The sequence below is a fragment of the Miniopterus schreibersii genome (assembly GCF_964146895.1).
Source record: "Miniopterus schreibersii genome assembly, chromosome: 18".
Lineage (NCBI taxonomy): Eukaryota > Metazoa > Chordata > Mammalia > Chiroptera > Miniopteridae > Miniopterus > Miniopterus schreibersii.
The window spans coordinates 28938721-28955174 of NC_138121.1; the positions used below are offsets into that span (position 1 = coordinate 28938721).

The 16454-nt window shown below is 58.8% G+C and overlaps 1 protein-coding gene across 3 annotated transcripts in view; it reads right to left on the bottom strand.

Annotated features, from left to right (window-relative positions):
- Positions 1-16454, bottom strand: part of PIEZO1 (piezo type mechanosensitive ion channel component 1 (Er blood group)) — a 61042-nt gene that overhangs the window by 25284 nt on the left and 19304 nt on the right. For all 3 annotated transcript variants that reach the window (XM_081117884.1, XM_081117883.1, XM_081117882.1), the window contains exon 2: positions 4241-4336. In XM_081117884.1, the coding sequence (XP_080974010.1) occupies positions 4241-4336 (96 nt within the window). The remainder of the gene's footprint in view (positions 1-4240; positions 4337-16454) is intronic.

Consider the following 16454-nt stretch of genomic DNA (forward strand, 5'->3'; position numbering starts at 1 on the left):
GAGAGCCTCGCCTTCCTGGGGCTATCATGGAGCTAAACGCTTCTAGTGAGTGCACGGAACAAGTCATTGCAGAAAGGAGTGATGGCTGGTGGTGTGCCAGGTAGGGCCGAGGGCCTCACAGGCCTTATTGCATCATCTGGGGGCCCCACCTTGTGGGGGGAGAAGCCAAGGCAGAGCCTAGCCCAGGAGCCCGTGAGCGCAGGTAGGAGCATCCCTCAACAGCGCCCTCTGCCCCTCACACCTGGGCTGAACCCTGCTCCCTGGGAAGCAGGGTTCAGCCACCAGGCGGGGAGGCCTTGGCTGCAGTGGCCTGTGTGGGGACTCAGGAAGCCCTGAAGTCGCCTCTGCCCTGTGAGTGGGTGGGCAGGTCCCACTTTGTGCAGAGGCCAGGACCAGAGACCTCCACTCGGCTCTTACTGTTGCACTCTGAGCTCTGAATCCAGGGCTCAGGACACCAGCTGTGGGCAGCTTTCTCCTCCAGCCCCTGGCCTTTTGGCAGGAGCCCCCAGGTCCTCACCCCTGCTGGCAAGCTGATTTGTTAATGACAACTTGCAGAGCAGCTGCCCCTCCTTTGACTTCCTGAAGCATGGGGACAGTCAGGGTCACCATCAAATCAGCTCTTTTTCTCCTGCCCAGAGGCTGGCAAGCTTAGGGCCCATGTCCGTTTTGTTCACTATCTTTCAGCACAATCGCTATTTGTTGAATAGACTCAGAATTGGCCCATATCCTCTCCCCCAGGGCTGGCCCAGCAGGTGGCACTTCTGGAGTGCCTTGTGAGGGCAGGGTGACGGCAGAATCCTTCAGCATTCACCCGCTGTCTTGCCTGATTTTAGCACAGGAAGCTGGGCTCAGAGAGGGCATGGGACTCCTTTGGGCAACCCAGAGAGGCCCCAGACAGGATCTAGACAGCTTCTTCGCCTCACTCATTTCTAGGTCCCTCCCAGCCCTGACATTCTGACCTGTAGCAGGCAGGGGTGAGCAAGAAGAGAGCAGGGTGGAGCTGGTGGAAGAAATAGCCCACTGGCAGGAAGGAGAAATGGAAAATGAATAGGAGAGCCTGGCCCTGGGCCCTGGCTGGGCCCCTCTGCTCAGAGCCCCAGGCCAAGAGGAGGGAGAGGCCACAGGCCTCCCCACAGGAGGACGGAGCTGGGCTGCCAAAGGATGTTGTACAGGGTCCCTCCCTACCAGGAACCCACAGGAGCCATAGGGTGAGAAGGTAGAGCTCCCCCCGCCCCCACTACTGCTCAGTCTCCGATCTGCCTGGCTCACCTGCATGGCTCCTCTCCTGCAGATCTAGAAGTCCCAGTGGGTGACATGGTGGGAGGGCGCCTCCCAGAGCCACCCCTGTCCCACTCCATGGACTCACCCTGCTCCTAAGCCATGAAGACCTGAGGCTGACCTTGGTGGTGCAATCAAAACTGAGGGGCTCCTTGTACACCCCAAGGCCTGAAGGGCAGGGAGGGAAGCACCAGGCCCCTCAGCAGCAGAGTGACACAACCACCTACCTGGCTCACTCCTGAGAGCCTTCCTATCCAGCACCCCTGGACATCCGTCTGGCAGGCATATCAGATGCCAGCACTTCCCACTGTCTTGCCCTCCCCTTCCCAGTCCATTTCTCAGTTGGCCGCACTGTCCTGGACCCTCGGCCCGCACCCAGCCAACAGGCGGGAGCCCTGGTTCTGCAGCTTCAGCTCCTTCTCCAGCTGGAAGAGGCTGGGAGGCTGAGAGGCATCTCTTGGCCTGGAAATGTGTGCCTGGAGTGAGGCCCTGCTGATCTGTGGGGATAGGCAGAGGCTGAGACAGGTGCTCCAGCCTGGCCCTCTTCTTGGGGGTTGGCGTAGACCCCCATCTGCTCACCAGCACCCCCAAACGCCATCTCTAACAGCTCCCTGCCTTAGCCCTAAACTCCTGATGCCCCCTTAGGAGTCTGGTGGCATCTCGAATTCCTCCACCTCTGGGCCCTGCTGAGGCCCTGTTCCCGTCACTTGGTCAGCTCCTCCACCACTAAATGCTGGTCTCTCCTCCAGGAAGGGGGGTGCTGGCTTGGCCCATCCAGTGAGGCCCTGCCTGGCACTCAACACCCTGCTTATCAAAGCTGGGATGCTCTCCTGCCTGCCCAAGCCCAACTGAGCTGGGAATGGCCAGTCCCCTAGGCCTGGGAATTCACATGTGGATGGTGGGCAGCGGGGATGAGCCAGCCCAGAGGGCAGCTCTGGCTCTGGGTAAGCAGGGGTCAGGCAGGTGAGGATTCCTGCATTTGCTCAAGAGGGAAAAGGTGGTGCAGCCGGGGCCCATTAGAGATGTTGAAACAGGTCCCTGGGGACTCCGAGGTTCAGCCCTGAGTACTGGAGGAACGGCTGCCATTAGCGGGCAGAGGAGAAGGGAGCTGGGGGGAGTGGGGAGGAGGGCATTGGCTCATCCATTACAGCTGCTGGGAGGTGCCGCCTGCCCTCTCCCCTGGGGACCTTAGTGTCTCTCACTTGCCATGCAAGGGGCCCTGGGCAGCATCAGACCTTCATCCAGGTGCGAGCACCAAGGCCCAGTGCTGTACAACTCATGAACCCATGGCCAGGCGCTCAGGCACAGAGAGGCCTCCCACTTTGGTCTTTCCGGCCCAGAAAAACTCACGGTTTCCCTGTCCCTGATGGGCCTCTAAAGCCAGTAGATGGACAGACAGAGGCCAGGAGGGAAGTCTTCCCAGTGCTTCTCCCTCTGCGTCCTAACCCTCCCCAGTCTGGATTGCTCTTGCCTTGGCCCTGGTGGGAGCCTGTGCCCCCTCCGCTGCAGAGTAGAGGAAAGTGTTTCCAATCACATAAGGGCATGAAATATTTACTGAAATATTTAAGGGACAAGCAGCTTTTAGCCGAGGGCCTGGGAACAAACAACTGGCTCCACAGAGAGAAGAGCATGGTATGGGTGGCAGACTCTGCCCAGCAGACCCTCCCTTTGGGAGGGGGAAGAAGGGGGGCAGCTGGCCTGAGCCGGGAGTCTCGGGCAGGCAGCTGAGTCAGCCTGGGAGGGGTCTGGCTTCATCCCCAGCAGCGACCAGCACTGTGCCTGTGCTGGTGCCCCTCCCCTTTCTGCACCTGAACTAACCCTGTACTCCAAGACCAGTGTCCTCTGCAAACTCCCAAGCAAGGAGGCAGCCTGATGGGGTGGAGAGAGCCAGTGTGACAGGCCAGGGAGGGGGTGACCTGTCCCCCTCTGGGAGGCAGAATGCTTCCTCATGGGACATCCTCATTGGTACCAGTGCCTGGACCCCATGAATAAGTTTCCTTACATGGTGATGGGGAATCAGATTGCCAATCAACTGACCTTAAAACAGGCTGATCCTTGGTCCCTGGGCAGTCCCAGGGTAATCACAGGGTCCTAACACTGGGAGAGGGGCTGGAGGTCAGTGTCAGAGTGATGGGGTGACACCTGAGTGGCCATTGCTGGCATGGATGATGGAGGAGGCGAGGGACAAGCAGGAGGTGCTCGCACTCACCCATCCCCCTCTGACAGGGGATCCTGAGATGGGGCAACAGCCTGTCTGCTCCCAGCCCCTCTCAGATGGGTCCATGCCGTGGGCCCCACTGTCCAACCCCTCCAGCGAGCATAGCTCCCTGATGGGTCTTCCCACATCTGTCTGCGCGGTGGACACAGAAGACTGAGACAGGGCCCACCCTCCAGGAGCTCAGGACCTAGAGCCACCCATCAGGAGTGCCAGGCTCCCCAAACTACAAGGCAGTCCAGAGGTAAACCGAGGCCTTACAGAATGCTGGGTGAACACGGGGGGAGTTTGACGCTATGATTGGGGGCAGGGAGAGTCAATGTGGTGGCTGGACTTAAGGGCTGGTTGGAGCCTTGCTGGGCAGAGGGGATCCATGGACAGTGCTGGGACAGGGTAGGGGATGGGAGGAGCCAGTGGGAAGACTGGCCAGCCCACAGCCCTGGGCCTGAGCCTCAGGGTCAGGAGAATCCAACCAGTGATACCCCCCCCCCATTACCTTCAGCATGCCCCTATAATACACGGTCAGGACAGAGATTCTAAAGTTAGCAGGGATCTATGATGAAAATGAGACCTGGGACCATTCAGCCTTTACCCACAGCTGTTAAACCACAGAGAAAGTTCTTTGCTACCCAGGGTTTCTGAGGTGTACCCAACACATCCCTCCCCCATGGAGCCTGTGCACATGAACAAAGATTTCTGAGCCCGGAGCCCCCCTCCTCCAGGCGGGAGCCTCTGCCTGGCCCTTACCTCGGATGCTGTGCCGGGAGGGGCCCGGGAACCAGGGCAGTAGCAGCAGGAACAGCAGGTAGACCAGCGAGAGAGCATTGGAGCGGAGCAGGCAGGCTGCAGGGGGAGATGCATGGTTAGCATGGCTGCACGCAGGGGACGGCCAGCCCTGGGCCCCCCAGTCCCCAGGACAAAGTCTCCTAAGCATCATCCCCTGCACACAGCCCCCCAGAACACTGCCCCCCAGAACACGGCCCAGGAACACTGTGCCCACCATGCCATGCTTGTCATTCCTGTGAGGCTGCTCACCGCCCTGCATACGTCAGCCGCCCGGTTCAACACCTGGTATGTCACCTGTCACTCGGTACTCACATGCTATCACACTGTGTCCAGACTACGTGCATCATGCCACCTGTGACTCAGTGCACGTCCACTGTCACACTGTGTCCCCAGACAACGCGTGACACTTTCCATCCCTCAGTGCTTACACTGTCACTCAGTCCCTCTAATAACCTGCTCACCAACATCACATTTGCAGGGCTGTTTCCTACAGAAACGTGGGGCTCTTGTCAGGTCTGTGTGTCTCAGGCACACACCACAAAGCCATTTCCATCTTCCTGTGGGCAGACATTGAGGTGGTGACTGATCTCGCTTTTTTTTTTCTCCTTTTTAAAATTTTATATGTTTAATTAACATACAGCACAATTGACTTTTGGGGTCCAGCTCTCCGAGCCTTCACTTGTGCATGGCCATGGGGACTCGCCCCAGCAGCTGGATCAGCCTCTGTGACTTTGCCTTCACGTCACACGCGTCAGTTGCCCAGCACGGAGCGTCTGGCCTGGCTCCTGCCTCTGTCTCTGTGTCATTAGCTTGTTCCTGCCTTTCCTCTTATTATTCCAACAACATGTCTTTCCACCCTTTGGGCAATTTCCTGAGTCTCACCCTGTTTGACGCTATCTTGAAAAAGCGCAGCAGGGTGGCCGGGGACCTCCCTCATGCCCCAGGAATTGAGGGTGACCAGGAGATAACGGGGAGATGCTACATGTTCGAAGCAAGTCTCACCACAGGAATTCTGGGCGCACTCAGCCTCTCCTGGGGTGCCCAAGAGGCACTGCACACTGCACACTGCCCAAGAGGGCCAGCAGAATATGGGCACCACGGGTGAGGCCTCCAGGGCTGGAGCCACTTCTGCCTGCTCTGCTCCTCAACTGGCGCCGCGAGTGAGCAGGCCCAGACTGACCCCAGCCCTGCCCACCCAGGCCCAGGAGGACAGCACAGAACTCAGCAGGCGCCAGTACCCACCACAAATCTGTGCCCTCCTGACAGCCCAGCCCCATGGCTCAGATGTCTGTGACTGAGCAGAGCGACCCGACTCCTCTCCTCACTGGGGGAGGTGACAGGTCCAGGTGTGGTGTGCTAGAAATAAGCCAGGGCCAGGTCATCGCCTCCAGAACAGAATGAACCAGAATAACAGGCCTCTGGGGAGAGGCTTTTGTACCCCACCCACACCTTCCAAGCATGGGGGTTGCCCTGGTGGTGTGACCCTGGCCCTGCCTGCTCCATGGCCTCTGGCTACCCTGATCACAGTGACCTTCCCAGGGTCTTCCAGAGACAAGGGCATCTGAACCATGTTGAGGGCAGTGCTGCTGCAGAGGTGGCACCCTTTGCTGCCAGTCACTAGCTGGTGATGATGGTTTCCCTTCCTGTGCTAGACAGTTTTGGTTCTTGGGGCCCCTGCACTGGGACAGGCTGGAGCTGGACTCCCTAAGCGGTCTCACCCCAGAGGTGGGGACCAAGGAGGAACTCCTTGAAGAACTCAGGCCACTGAAACCCCAGCAGTCCCCCTGCTAACACTCAACCCCACACCCAGGCCTAAGGTCACCAGAGATGCCAAGGGGGTTGTCTACACCTCTGTCCTCCACCCTGGCCAGGATTCAGGACCCCAGGATGTCTTCTAGAGGGAGCACAGCCTGGCTCCTACCCCTCCCTCCTCGATCTCCACCTGCACCAGAGGCCCCTGGACCAAGACTCTCGCCCAAACTGGGAGCTCAGGCATCTCACAGGAAGTGTTGAGGTGGCAAGAAGAGCCACTGCTCCCTCAACAGACTGCTGAGTCGGGAGACAGAGCTGCAGCCACACGGCAAGGCCACCCAATCTCACAGCCCCCGCGGTCAGCTCCCTCTTCAGGCCAGTTTCTGCACCTGTACAATGGGGTTAAAACTACCTGCCCAAAGTGTCATCAGGACGGTTAAACTGAATCACAGATCCGTTCACCCAATCCCAGTGCAGGGCTGAGATGCAGGGCTTTCATTCCTTCCCACCAACCCCCTGACTAAGCCCCTGTATTACCCCAGCAACGCGGGAACCCAGAAGAACCACGTGGTTAGCGCTATGGTCGCAAGCTCCGGGTCACCCGCCTTCCGTTCTGGACACCGCAGCATACTCCCACTCCCTGGGGAGCTGTCCCCAAAGTTAAGATGCCTCTTCCTTCCATTACACACACTAGCTATAGCGATCAGCTCAAATATAAATCTAAAGTTTTTCAATAATTATACATTTTCATTTAAAAAAAAATCAATCTGATCTGGCCCAAGAGGCGGAGGGAAATGCACTTATGGAAAAGGCTTCTAAAGTTCCTTTGTGTTGTCCGGAGCTGCACTTTTCAGGCTCTTGGGCTCTGCCTCTTTCCCCACCACAGTGCCAGCCCAGCCCTGTCCCCAGAGAGGTGGTTACCCCACCCCCATATCAGCCTGGTGAGAGCTTCTCCAGCCGGGTGATATCCATCTAGCCATCGGTCTATCCAAAGATCCATCTACCCACCCACCCATCCTCCATCCCTCCATGCACCCATGCACCCATCCATCCGCCCAATCTTTCATCTACCTACCCACCTGTCCATCAGAGTAACTTCCTCCTGAGGACCTATTCTGCAGGTCCCTGTCCAGGCACTCATGTTCACATCTGCCAGGGACACCAGCCACTGAGCAAGTATACATGCACCAAGGGTGGCATTCAAAAACCCATGACAGGGCATCTAATATGAAGTAGGCACCAGGGAAGCTCCTGGAGGCAGGAGCACAGCTTCTGAGGAGGAGGGACGGGTCCTCACCTCCACAAATCTCCTCCAGTCACCTGGCTCTGTAAGAGACCCTGAGGCTGGGACGGGGGGAATGCGGAGTTAGTGTTTAATGGACAGAGGTCCAGTTTAGGATGACAGCAAAGTCCTGTGGGTGGATGGTGGCGATGGTGGTGCAATACTGAGAACGGACTTAATGCCCCTGAACCGTACACTTGAAGAGAGTTAAGACGGTAAATTTTATGTTATGTGTATTTTACCAAAAGAAACAAATAGCCTCTGAAATCAGTGCAAGATTTCAGAAACCAGAGCCTGGGGGGCAGGGGCCGGCCCGAGCCTGGTCTGCTGCTGCCAGTGGAGCCATGACCAGGCCTCTCCATCCCCTCCCCACTCCCAGGCTGAGCAGGAAGAAAAGAATCTCCGAGAAGCTCTGTCTGCCAAAAGCAGGAAATAGGAGAAGAGTCAGAGGGAGCAGGGTCACAGGGAGGAGGGTCAGGGGGAGCAGGGTCACGGGGAGCAGAGTCACGGGGAGCAGAGTCAGGGGGAGCAGGGTCAGGGGGAGCAGGGTCATGGGGAGCAGAGTCAGGCGGAGCAGGGTCATGGGGAGCAGGGTCAGGGGGAGCAGAGTCAGGCGGAGCAGGGTCAGGGGGAGCAGGGTCACGGGGAGCAGGGTCAGGGGGAGCAGGGTCACGGGGAGCAGGGTCATAGGGAACAGGGTCAGGGGGAACAGGGTCAGGCGGAGCAGGGTCAGGCGGAGCAGGGTCAGGGGGAGCAGGGTCAGGCGGAGCAGGGTCAGGCGGAGCAGGGTCAGGCGGAGCAGGGTCACGGGGAGCAGGGTCACGGGGAGCAGGGTCACGGGGAGGAGGGTCAGGGGGAGCAGGGTCAGGGGGAGCAGGGTCACGGGGAGCAGGGTCACGGGGAGCAGGGTCACGGGGAGCAGGGTCAGGGGGAGCAGGGTCAGGGGGAGCAGGGTCAGGGGGAGCAGGGTCACGGGGAGCAGGGTCAGGCGGAGCAGGGTCACGGGGAGCAGGGTCAGGCGGAGCAGGGTCAGGCGGAGCAGGGTCAGGCGGAGCAGGGTCAGGCGGAGCAGGGTCAGGGGGAGCAGGGTCAGGGGGAGCAGGGTCAGGGGGAGCGGGGTCAGGGGGAGCGGGGTCAGGGGGAGCACGTGGGAAGCACTTTGGAATAGACTGCACTGCAGCCCCATCAGCCCGAGGCAGGGTGCATGGGCTGCTGCCCCCACCCTGGGAGGGACCCATGTGGGCCTAGCATTGGGCCTGCCCTGGAGCAGATACCAATGCCCCCCCAAGAGTCATTCATTCATTCATTCATTCATTCATTCATTCACCACACAGCTGACCCGCACCTCAGAAGACACTGTCAAAGCTCCAGGGGCACATCGAACAGTCAGGCAGAGAAAGTCAGTTCATGTGCCGAGAGGTGAGTATCCCCACCCACACAGATGAGGAAAGTGGGGCTCCAGCCCTCCTAGAGGCCCCGGGATGTCTTGGAACGCAGCCCGCCCAAGCCCTGCTGCCCCACTAGAGCATGCCAGCTCGCCCAGAGACAGGCTGCGGGATGGGCCGGCCCTGGCTGGTCTCCCTGACTCCATCTTCTGCCATTAGCCCAGCCAGGAAGCTGGCACTGGGCAGAAGGGTGACGCCCGGAGAGCCCCAGATGCTGGCCTACGGGACGTGAGCTGAGAAAGCTGGGCCTCTGGCTCCCAGCTCCAGCAGAGCAGACCAGGGCAGGGGCGGGGGGCCTAAGAGCAGGGGCTGGCTTATGTTCCCCATCCTGTCGCCCTCCTCGTCATCAGGAACTGGGGACAGGGCAAGAGGCCAGCCAGCATGAGTGACCTCAGGCCAGCATGGGAGCAGAGGCAAACTGTCCTTAACAGCAGAACTTTGGCCAACTCTCAAACTCCCCTATTGTTTAGATGAGGAAACAGAGGTTCTCAGAGGGAGGGCGTCTCTGGTGGGTGGTGCAGCCAGGCCTTAGGTCCAGAATCCTAGCTCCACACCAGGGCTTTCAGAACACTCTGTGTATGTCCATTGAGGGTGCTGATCTAAGGGCCTTGAACATGGCTTCAGTGTGACTGTGCATGCTGAGTAGGCCCAGGACATCAATGTAGGCTGCCTGGAGGAGGTGGCATTGCTTTCGGCCTTGAAGTCAGGCTAAGACTCAGGGAAGGCTGGAGAAGGTTTCTGTCAGCCCCAGGTTCCAATAGAGCTGGGGAGGAGGTGGGGACCAGAGACATCAGAGAAGGGGGGACAGGGCCTACCCTACCCAAACAGCTCCCACCTCCCCTTCAGGAGCTGCCAGTGGCCAGAATGGTGACCTCATGGGGGAAACATGCCTTTTCCTGAGCCAGGAACAATAGGATAGAGGTGGGAGGAGAGAGAAAGCCATGCAGGGCAGGAAAGGGCTCCCTTACCCCCACCAGCACAAGCTTAACCCCTCCCAGACCCTCACCCAGCACAGCAGATCCTTGTCCTGTAGAAGAGGAAACTGAGGCCTGGAAAGGGGACAGATGGCCCCTGGTCTCAGCTGGTGCCAGGTTGGGATGGGAAGGCAGGGTGGGCTAATGAAAGTCACAAATATCCAAGACCACTCAGCCAGGATAGTCCATGCAGAGGGCTGGACACCAAGGCCATGGCCTGAAGGGAGAAGGGGGACTGCTGAGGGGATGTCCAACATCCGAGACCTCCAGTTCATGCACAGCTCCTGGGACAGTCTCCCAAAGTTGGCCCTATGCCTCAGGGAGAAGAGACTGCCAGAAATCCGCTTGGATCTTCCTGCCCAGTCCTACAGGAGCTCAAGAGAGGGTTGCCTGCTCTGAACCTCGGTTTTCCCATTTAGAAAGTGGGGGGAACCACGTGACATAAAGGGCTATGGTGGTGATCAGCAGACACCTCATGGTGTCTCCATGGCGATGCTCTAAGGCAAGCCTTTTTAGTACCATTTGCAGGGAGGCTCCAGGAAATAGACCCGGCAGCCTGACCATGCCGCCACACTGCCCTGCAACCCACAGGGTGGGACAGTGGCCCTGGGAGAGATGGCTGGAGCTATAAATGTCCCAGGGAGAGAAGGTGAGGCCTGGATGGGGGGCAAACACACCATGGCCATTACTGTCACTGTCCCCTCATGCACCTGTGAGAAGCACTATTGTTACTCTACTTTGCAGGTGAGGAAACTGAGGGAGTCCCAGGGACTGGGGTGACACCCCTGGAAATGGCATGGGTCTAGGTGGCCCAAGTGCAGAAGGCACTGGGATAAGGATCATCCCCGGGTCAGGGTGCAGAGGCTGCTGAACCAGTCCACAGACAGGTAAGGAGGGTTGGTCCAGGACTCGCAGATCTAAGGGGGCAGCTGGTGAGCAGGAGAGCCAGCCAGCAGGCCCAATGCAGGAAGCCAGGACCAGGGCACAGCTGCCCACCCTCCCACTCAGCTAAAGGGATGACCAGCCCCCCCCCCCCCCCCGAGGCAGCCAGGGCCTTAGCACATGGAGGAAAGGGAGTCAAGGGGGGCACAGTGAGGAGTCCAAGGGCAGTCCATCACGAGGCCACTTCCTCCGTTCCCACTGTGCTCCTGCCGGGGTGAGGCCCCAAGGGTCTGGGCTGGCCTTCTGGGTCGAAGAGAAAAGGGCTCATGGCCAAGGGCTAAGTAGTCAGGAGGAGGTTCTATAAGGAGGTGGCTCAGTGGCACACAGCCCATGCCAGGAAAGAAAACATCACAGCCTTCCTCTGGGCCTCGGTTTCCCCATCTGTGAATCAGGGCTACAATCTGTGATCTGGTGGTTCCACCCAACTCTGTAGGAGATGGGGGCCTCCGTTCCCTCAGCTGTTAAGTGGGAGGGATCATAACTATCGCCCCTCAGGGGCTGCAGCTGAGAGTACCTGGCACGTAGTAATGTGGACCAATCTCTAAGGCACTGCTGGACAACACAAGCCACAGTCACCCATCCATGCACACTACGATTCTTCCTGGGTAAGACTAAAACTAAAACACAAACAGTGTTTGTGTATGTAGACATATAAAAAGGGCCAGAAAGATCAACACCTAACTGATGTCAGTGTTCGCCTGTGCAGAAAGATTCCCTGGCCCTATTTGTGAGGTTTCCATTTTTACAAGAACATCCTCATGTGTTACTGTAGTCATTACCAAGTGGATGGATGGGGGTGGGAGAGAGAAGAAAACTGGAGGAAATATACTATAAAAGGGGGTTGTGTCCCACAGCCCAGGCTCTCCTTTCACAGAAGGGGCCAGAGGTTGCGAAGGACAGGAGTCATCTGCGTCGCCAGAGGGCAATGGCGGCAGCAGGGCTGGGCCCAGGGTCTCCTGACCAGGCAGGCACCTTGCAGGCCAGCCTTCTGCCACCAGCCAGGTGAGGCTCCTCGGAGGCGAAGCAGGCCCAGGGACGGGAGGCCTAGGTCCCCAGGTGACAGCTGTCAGGCCAGGGCAGCTGCTGGGGGAAGGGGTCCTGGTCCCAACCCCTCCCCCAGCCTGCTACATCTTCTGAGTGCTCCCTCGGCCTTATTTGGCTTGCAGGAGAAACTCATAAACACTCCCCTGCTAGCTTTTGCCAGCAGGCAGGCGGGGCAAGAAGAGGAGGAAGAGGGAAGACCGAGGGGCAGAAGGGGCGCTGGGCAGTGACCGGCTGTCCCCTGCCCTCCATTGGAGGTGCCCAGGCAGCTGAGCCTTATATTCCCACAGTGGCTCTCACAGCACTCAGGTGATCACACCTGCCATGCCCCCAGGCAGGGTGCAAAACCTGACCCCATCCCCAGACCAAGAGGTGACCCAGGACTTAGATCAACCTTACCTTTCTGGGAGAGGAAAGCTGGCAAGGTTGGCCTGGGGCCTGGGGCCTGGGGCCTGGGGCCCAGGGCAGTCAAGAGTCCCTTACCCTTAGGGACAGGAACTGTGGTCAGGGTCAGCATGGGCAGTGAGGCCTGGCATCTCAGAGCTCCAGGCACACAGGGACCCTTGAAGAGCACAGACTGTAGAGGGTGGGAAGGGGAGCCAAGGGGGCCTGGCCAGCCCAGACCCTCCCTGTCGCACTATGCCCACAGCCCGAGCAAAGCCTGCCAGTCTCCCTGAAATACCTGGCACTCTAGCTGTCGCCCTTCAAATCACCCTCTGTGACCCACTTTGCAACACATGCCCGCCCAAGTTCATATTTGTGAGGGGCAGGCCCTCTCTGTCCCCTTGGGAACTCCAGCACTGGCCACACACTAGTATTCTCGGGGGCTTCACTCCCACAGCAGTGGACAGTCACAGGGGAGGGACCCTGTGGGCATTCCCGCCTCCCTGCCAAGCCCAGCTCCACAGGACAAGGAGAGCTGAGAGAAACAAGGGAAGTATCCGACGCACAACTCTCTTTAGAGCGTAGCACAGACACGGGCACGAAGAGAAATGGTTTCTGCAGCACTTCACAGTTTACAAAGCTCTAAAACCCCAGAGACCTTCACAGGAGAGAAGACTGAGGCCCTGGTAGAAAAGGGGTCTGTCTCTCTGAAGCCAACAGAGGTCAAGGACAAAGGAGCCGACATTGGAGGTGGGAGGGGCAGAGGGAGGGGCCCTCGGCAGCCAAGGGACATTGTGTTACCTACTTGGAGCCTGGCCAGGAAGCCTGGCCGCTGTGGCTCGGGTTTAACTAGCACGGTGTCCAGGTTAATTAGTATGGTGTCTGGGACACTTGGTTTTATGGCTCACCTGACCCATGCAGGACATGGGTCCCCCTCCCTACACCAGCTCTATGAATCCATGGCAGGTGCTCAGGACTTGGGGGGGCTACAGAAAAACCCCTAAAGATGAATGAGGCAGCCACAGGTGCCCACCAGTCCTCGGCTCAATCCCTGCAGGTTTGGAAAGCACCCGCAGCATGCTACCTCCCAGCCACACACGGCCCCAGGCTGTTGGTGAGCCGACTGTTCAAGGTGTTGGGGGAGCAGGGCAGCTGCCGACAGGTGACAGTGCAAGGGACAACACAGGCGATAGGAGGGGATGGCCACCTACCCAGGGGCCAAGCAGACATCACAAGACTAATACTTTGCAGGACAGGTGCCAAGAGGCCCAGCGTTTAGGTGCTGTGCCTGCGATAGCCCAAAAAGTGGTGGGGGGAGACTGAACCAAGTCTTGGGGGTCCTGACAGCCCACCAGCAACAACTCCTATGAGATGCCCACACAAGCCAGGACTGATACTGTTGTGGCCATTTCACAGATGAGCAGGCTGAGGTTGAGGAGAAGGCTCCCAGAGGTGCAGCAGGTGGAGCAGTGGGGACTTGAACACCTGAGCTCCAGTTCTTGCCCAGCGCTGCCTGACCCAAAGGAGCCCAGGCTGGGGTGATGTGTGCTGATGAAAGCTGCTTCTTGGGGGCACAGGCAGCCTGGCCTCGCTAACTGTTTACAGGCCTCCCAATCCCACAGTATCCACAAGTGGAGTCGTCTCCCACTCCCCCATGGCAGGCTGGCAGGCACTCCCTGCACAGGTGAACAAGGAGGGGCACTTTGTCCTCCTCAAGGCTGCTCAGATCCCCTCCCCAGCACTGCCCGGAGTCCCCCTTCCCTGCCTGTGAAACATTCCCCACATCAGACCCGCCCTCCTCTCCTAGGACCCTCCCCACTGCCAGCCATCTCCCCCAAACACAGTGATAACCCCGACTGCAGCCCATTGTTGGGAGAGCAGAAATTTATGTGCTCGGTTCCCCTGACGGGTCAGCACTGGCTGCCCTGCTACAGCCGGATTCCAGGGCAGGGGTGGGGCCCAAATTCCACAGGGAGGGATCTCCACGCAGAGACCCCCGCCTCCCAGGGCAGGAGGAGGCCAGGCTCTTATCTGCCCGGGGAATCTCTGCAGCTGGCCCAGGTAAACAGGCGGAGGGCAGGGTGCCCAGGAAGGAAGTAGTTTCTGGACATGGGGCTCTCATGTGTGGTAGGCCCCACCTCTGCTTGGGCTGTGATTTGGAACCGGCCACAGCTGGGGCCTATACAAAGGGTCAGATTGAGCAGCTGACACAGTCAGCCTGACATGGGGTCCCCAAGGTCAGCAGTCACAGGGAGGACCGCTGGCACAGGGAGCCCTTCTGCCACATGAGGGAGGTGGGAAACTGGTGCCCTCCACCTCTCCAAGTGGGTCAGCCCTGCTCAGGGCCTCAGCCTGGTCCTCAGGTCACTGCCTTCCCAAATTCCTTCCACTAAGATGCCTCAGGGCCAGGCAGGACCCCCTCCAGACTCAAGAAAAGGGGCTCCCAGCTGAACTGTACCCCCAGGCCCTGAAGGGTAGCCCCATGCACGGTGACTCTCACCAAGTCATACAGGGTCCTCCCTGCACCCCTATGAGCACTGCCAGGCCTGATCCTGGGCTCTGTGCAGGCAAGGGGCTCCTCTTGTGCCATGTGCCAGTGTCCACAGGTGGCCTTGTCACAGAGGGTGCCCATCTGGGAGGGGTGCAGCCAGAAACAGGCGTGGTGACAGGACAGCTGCGCAGGGGTGGGGCCAGGGGAGGCCTGCAGGTTATATCTAGGTCTGCCTGGTGTCCAGTTGGTGCTCTCCTCCAACGAGGTCACAGCCCCTTGGCTAGGTGGAGCCCTGCTGGCACTCCGGGGTAGGTGGGTGTACAAATAGCTCCTCTGTGCCAGAGGCTAAGCCCGGGAAACGCCTGAGGCTGGCATGAGCAGAGCTGGCCTGGGGCAGAGGTGGCCACACGCCTCAAGCTAGTGGCTGCTTCTCCTCTGTGACCCCCCTTTTCTCATCTAGAAAGCGGGGACAGTATTTCTGGCCCTGTCCTCCTCAGGTGATTGTGAGAATCTAATGAGATAGACATGTATGTGGAGGGCTTGTGGGGGGCTCTCTTGAGAGCCAGCAAGTATGAGGGGAGGGACATGCTGGCTTCAGGAACGAGTTCACTGTAAAACTGAAGAGGCTGCAGCTACCACGCTGCTTTCTGGGGTGTACAGAGGCGGCAATGCGGACAGTCCCTTCATACCATCTGCCTGGCCCCAGGAGTCCAGAGCCTCTGGGATCATGCTGATTAGCGCAGAAAGGGACTGGCGTTAGGCTCTGGGGTCACAAAGACGCTCCATGACCTGGAGCCACTCCCACACCCACTCTTACCCCCAAATTCCAGGCTAATTGGTATGACTGGATTCCTACAAAAGTGGCCCCATTCCACAGCACGGGGCTTCCTACAGAGGTGGTGTCGTGGACGGTACCTGAAACGATGGGCATGAGGAGGTCACCCAGATCCTCCCGCACAGACAGAGCCCACTCAGCACTGGCCCCTAGATGGGCCCCTTCCGCCCTCAACAAGAACCCTACCCAGAGCCACTCAGGGCCCTGGGGCAAGGGTGGCACCAAGCTCCTTTACGCGGAGGACAGAGGATGAGAATGTGACAAAGAGCTCGCGTGGCGAGAGTTTAGGGTGAGGGTCCACACCTGCCACAGGTCCCCAAATAACAAACACACAAGGATCAGCCCATCATGTGCCACGTGTGGTCATAAACCTGGTAATGCAAAGAGATGGGGCCTGAGCCAGGAAATCCACAGAGGAACATCCAGTGCAAGGGCCCTGGGGTGGAAATGCGCTGGGAGCTGTGAGGGGGCTTAGAGAAGGGCAGGCAATGAGGGACACGCTGTGACACATGGCACAGGCCATACATAACGTCTGGGTCTCCATCACAGAAGACCGGACCCTGGCAAAGTCCCCTTCAGTCAACGGGCCACAGCGTTTTCTCAAGTCATTTACTGTGCCAAAATTTAGCATGACCCATTTCCTAGGGCTGTGGTCCTCAAAGTGGGGTTCCCACCATTAGCATCATCTGGGGATTCGGTGGCAATGCAGATTCTCAGGATCCCGAGAACTGTGGGGGGTGGGCCCTGCAATCTGTGTTGTAACATAACCCCAAGGGGACACGGAGGTGGCCTCTGAGAACAGGCCCTCTGGAAGATGACCTCAGGAACTAGAAGAACACAGGTGCGCAGCTCTTCCAACTCAGGAGGAACAGGCAACAAGATTATTCATCACCATCTCTATGCCACAGCCTGCTCCTCTGGCTCTCTGTAGGCTGCCTTCTTACAAGTCCCGCCTCTCCCCAGGGTGGGGACATGTCCTCTTTAAGGACAGCCCGCAGCAGCCGGGCCCGGAGGCAGTAGGGGCTTCCA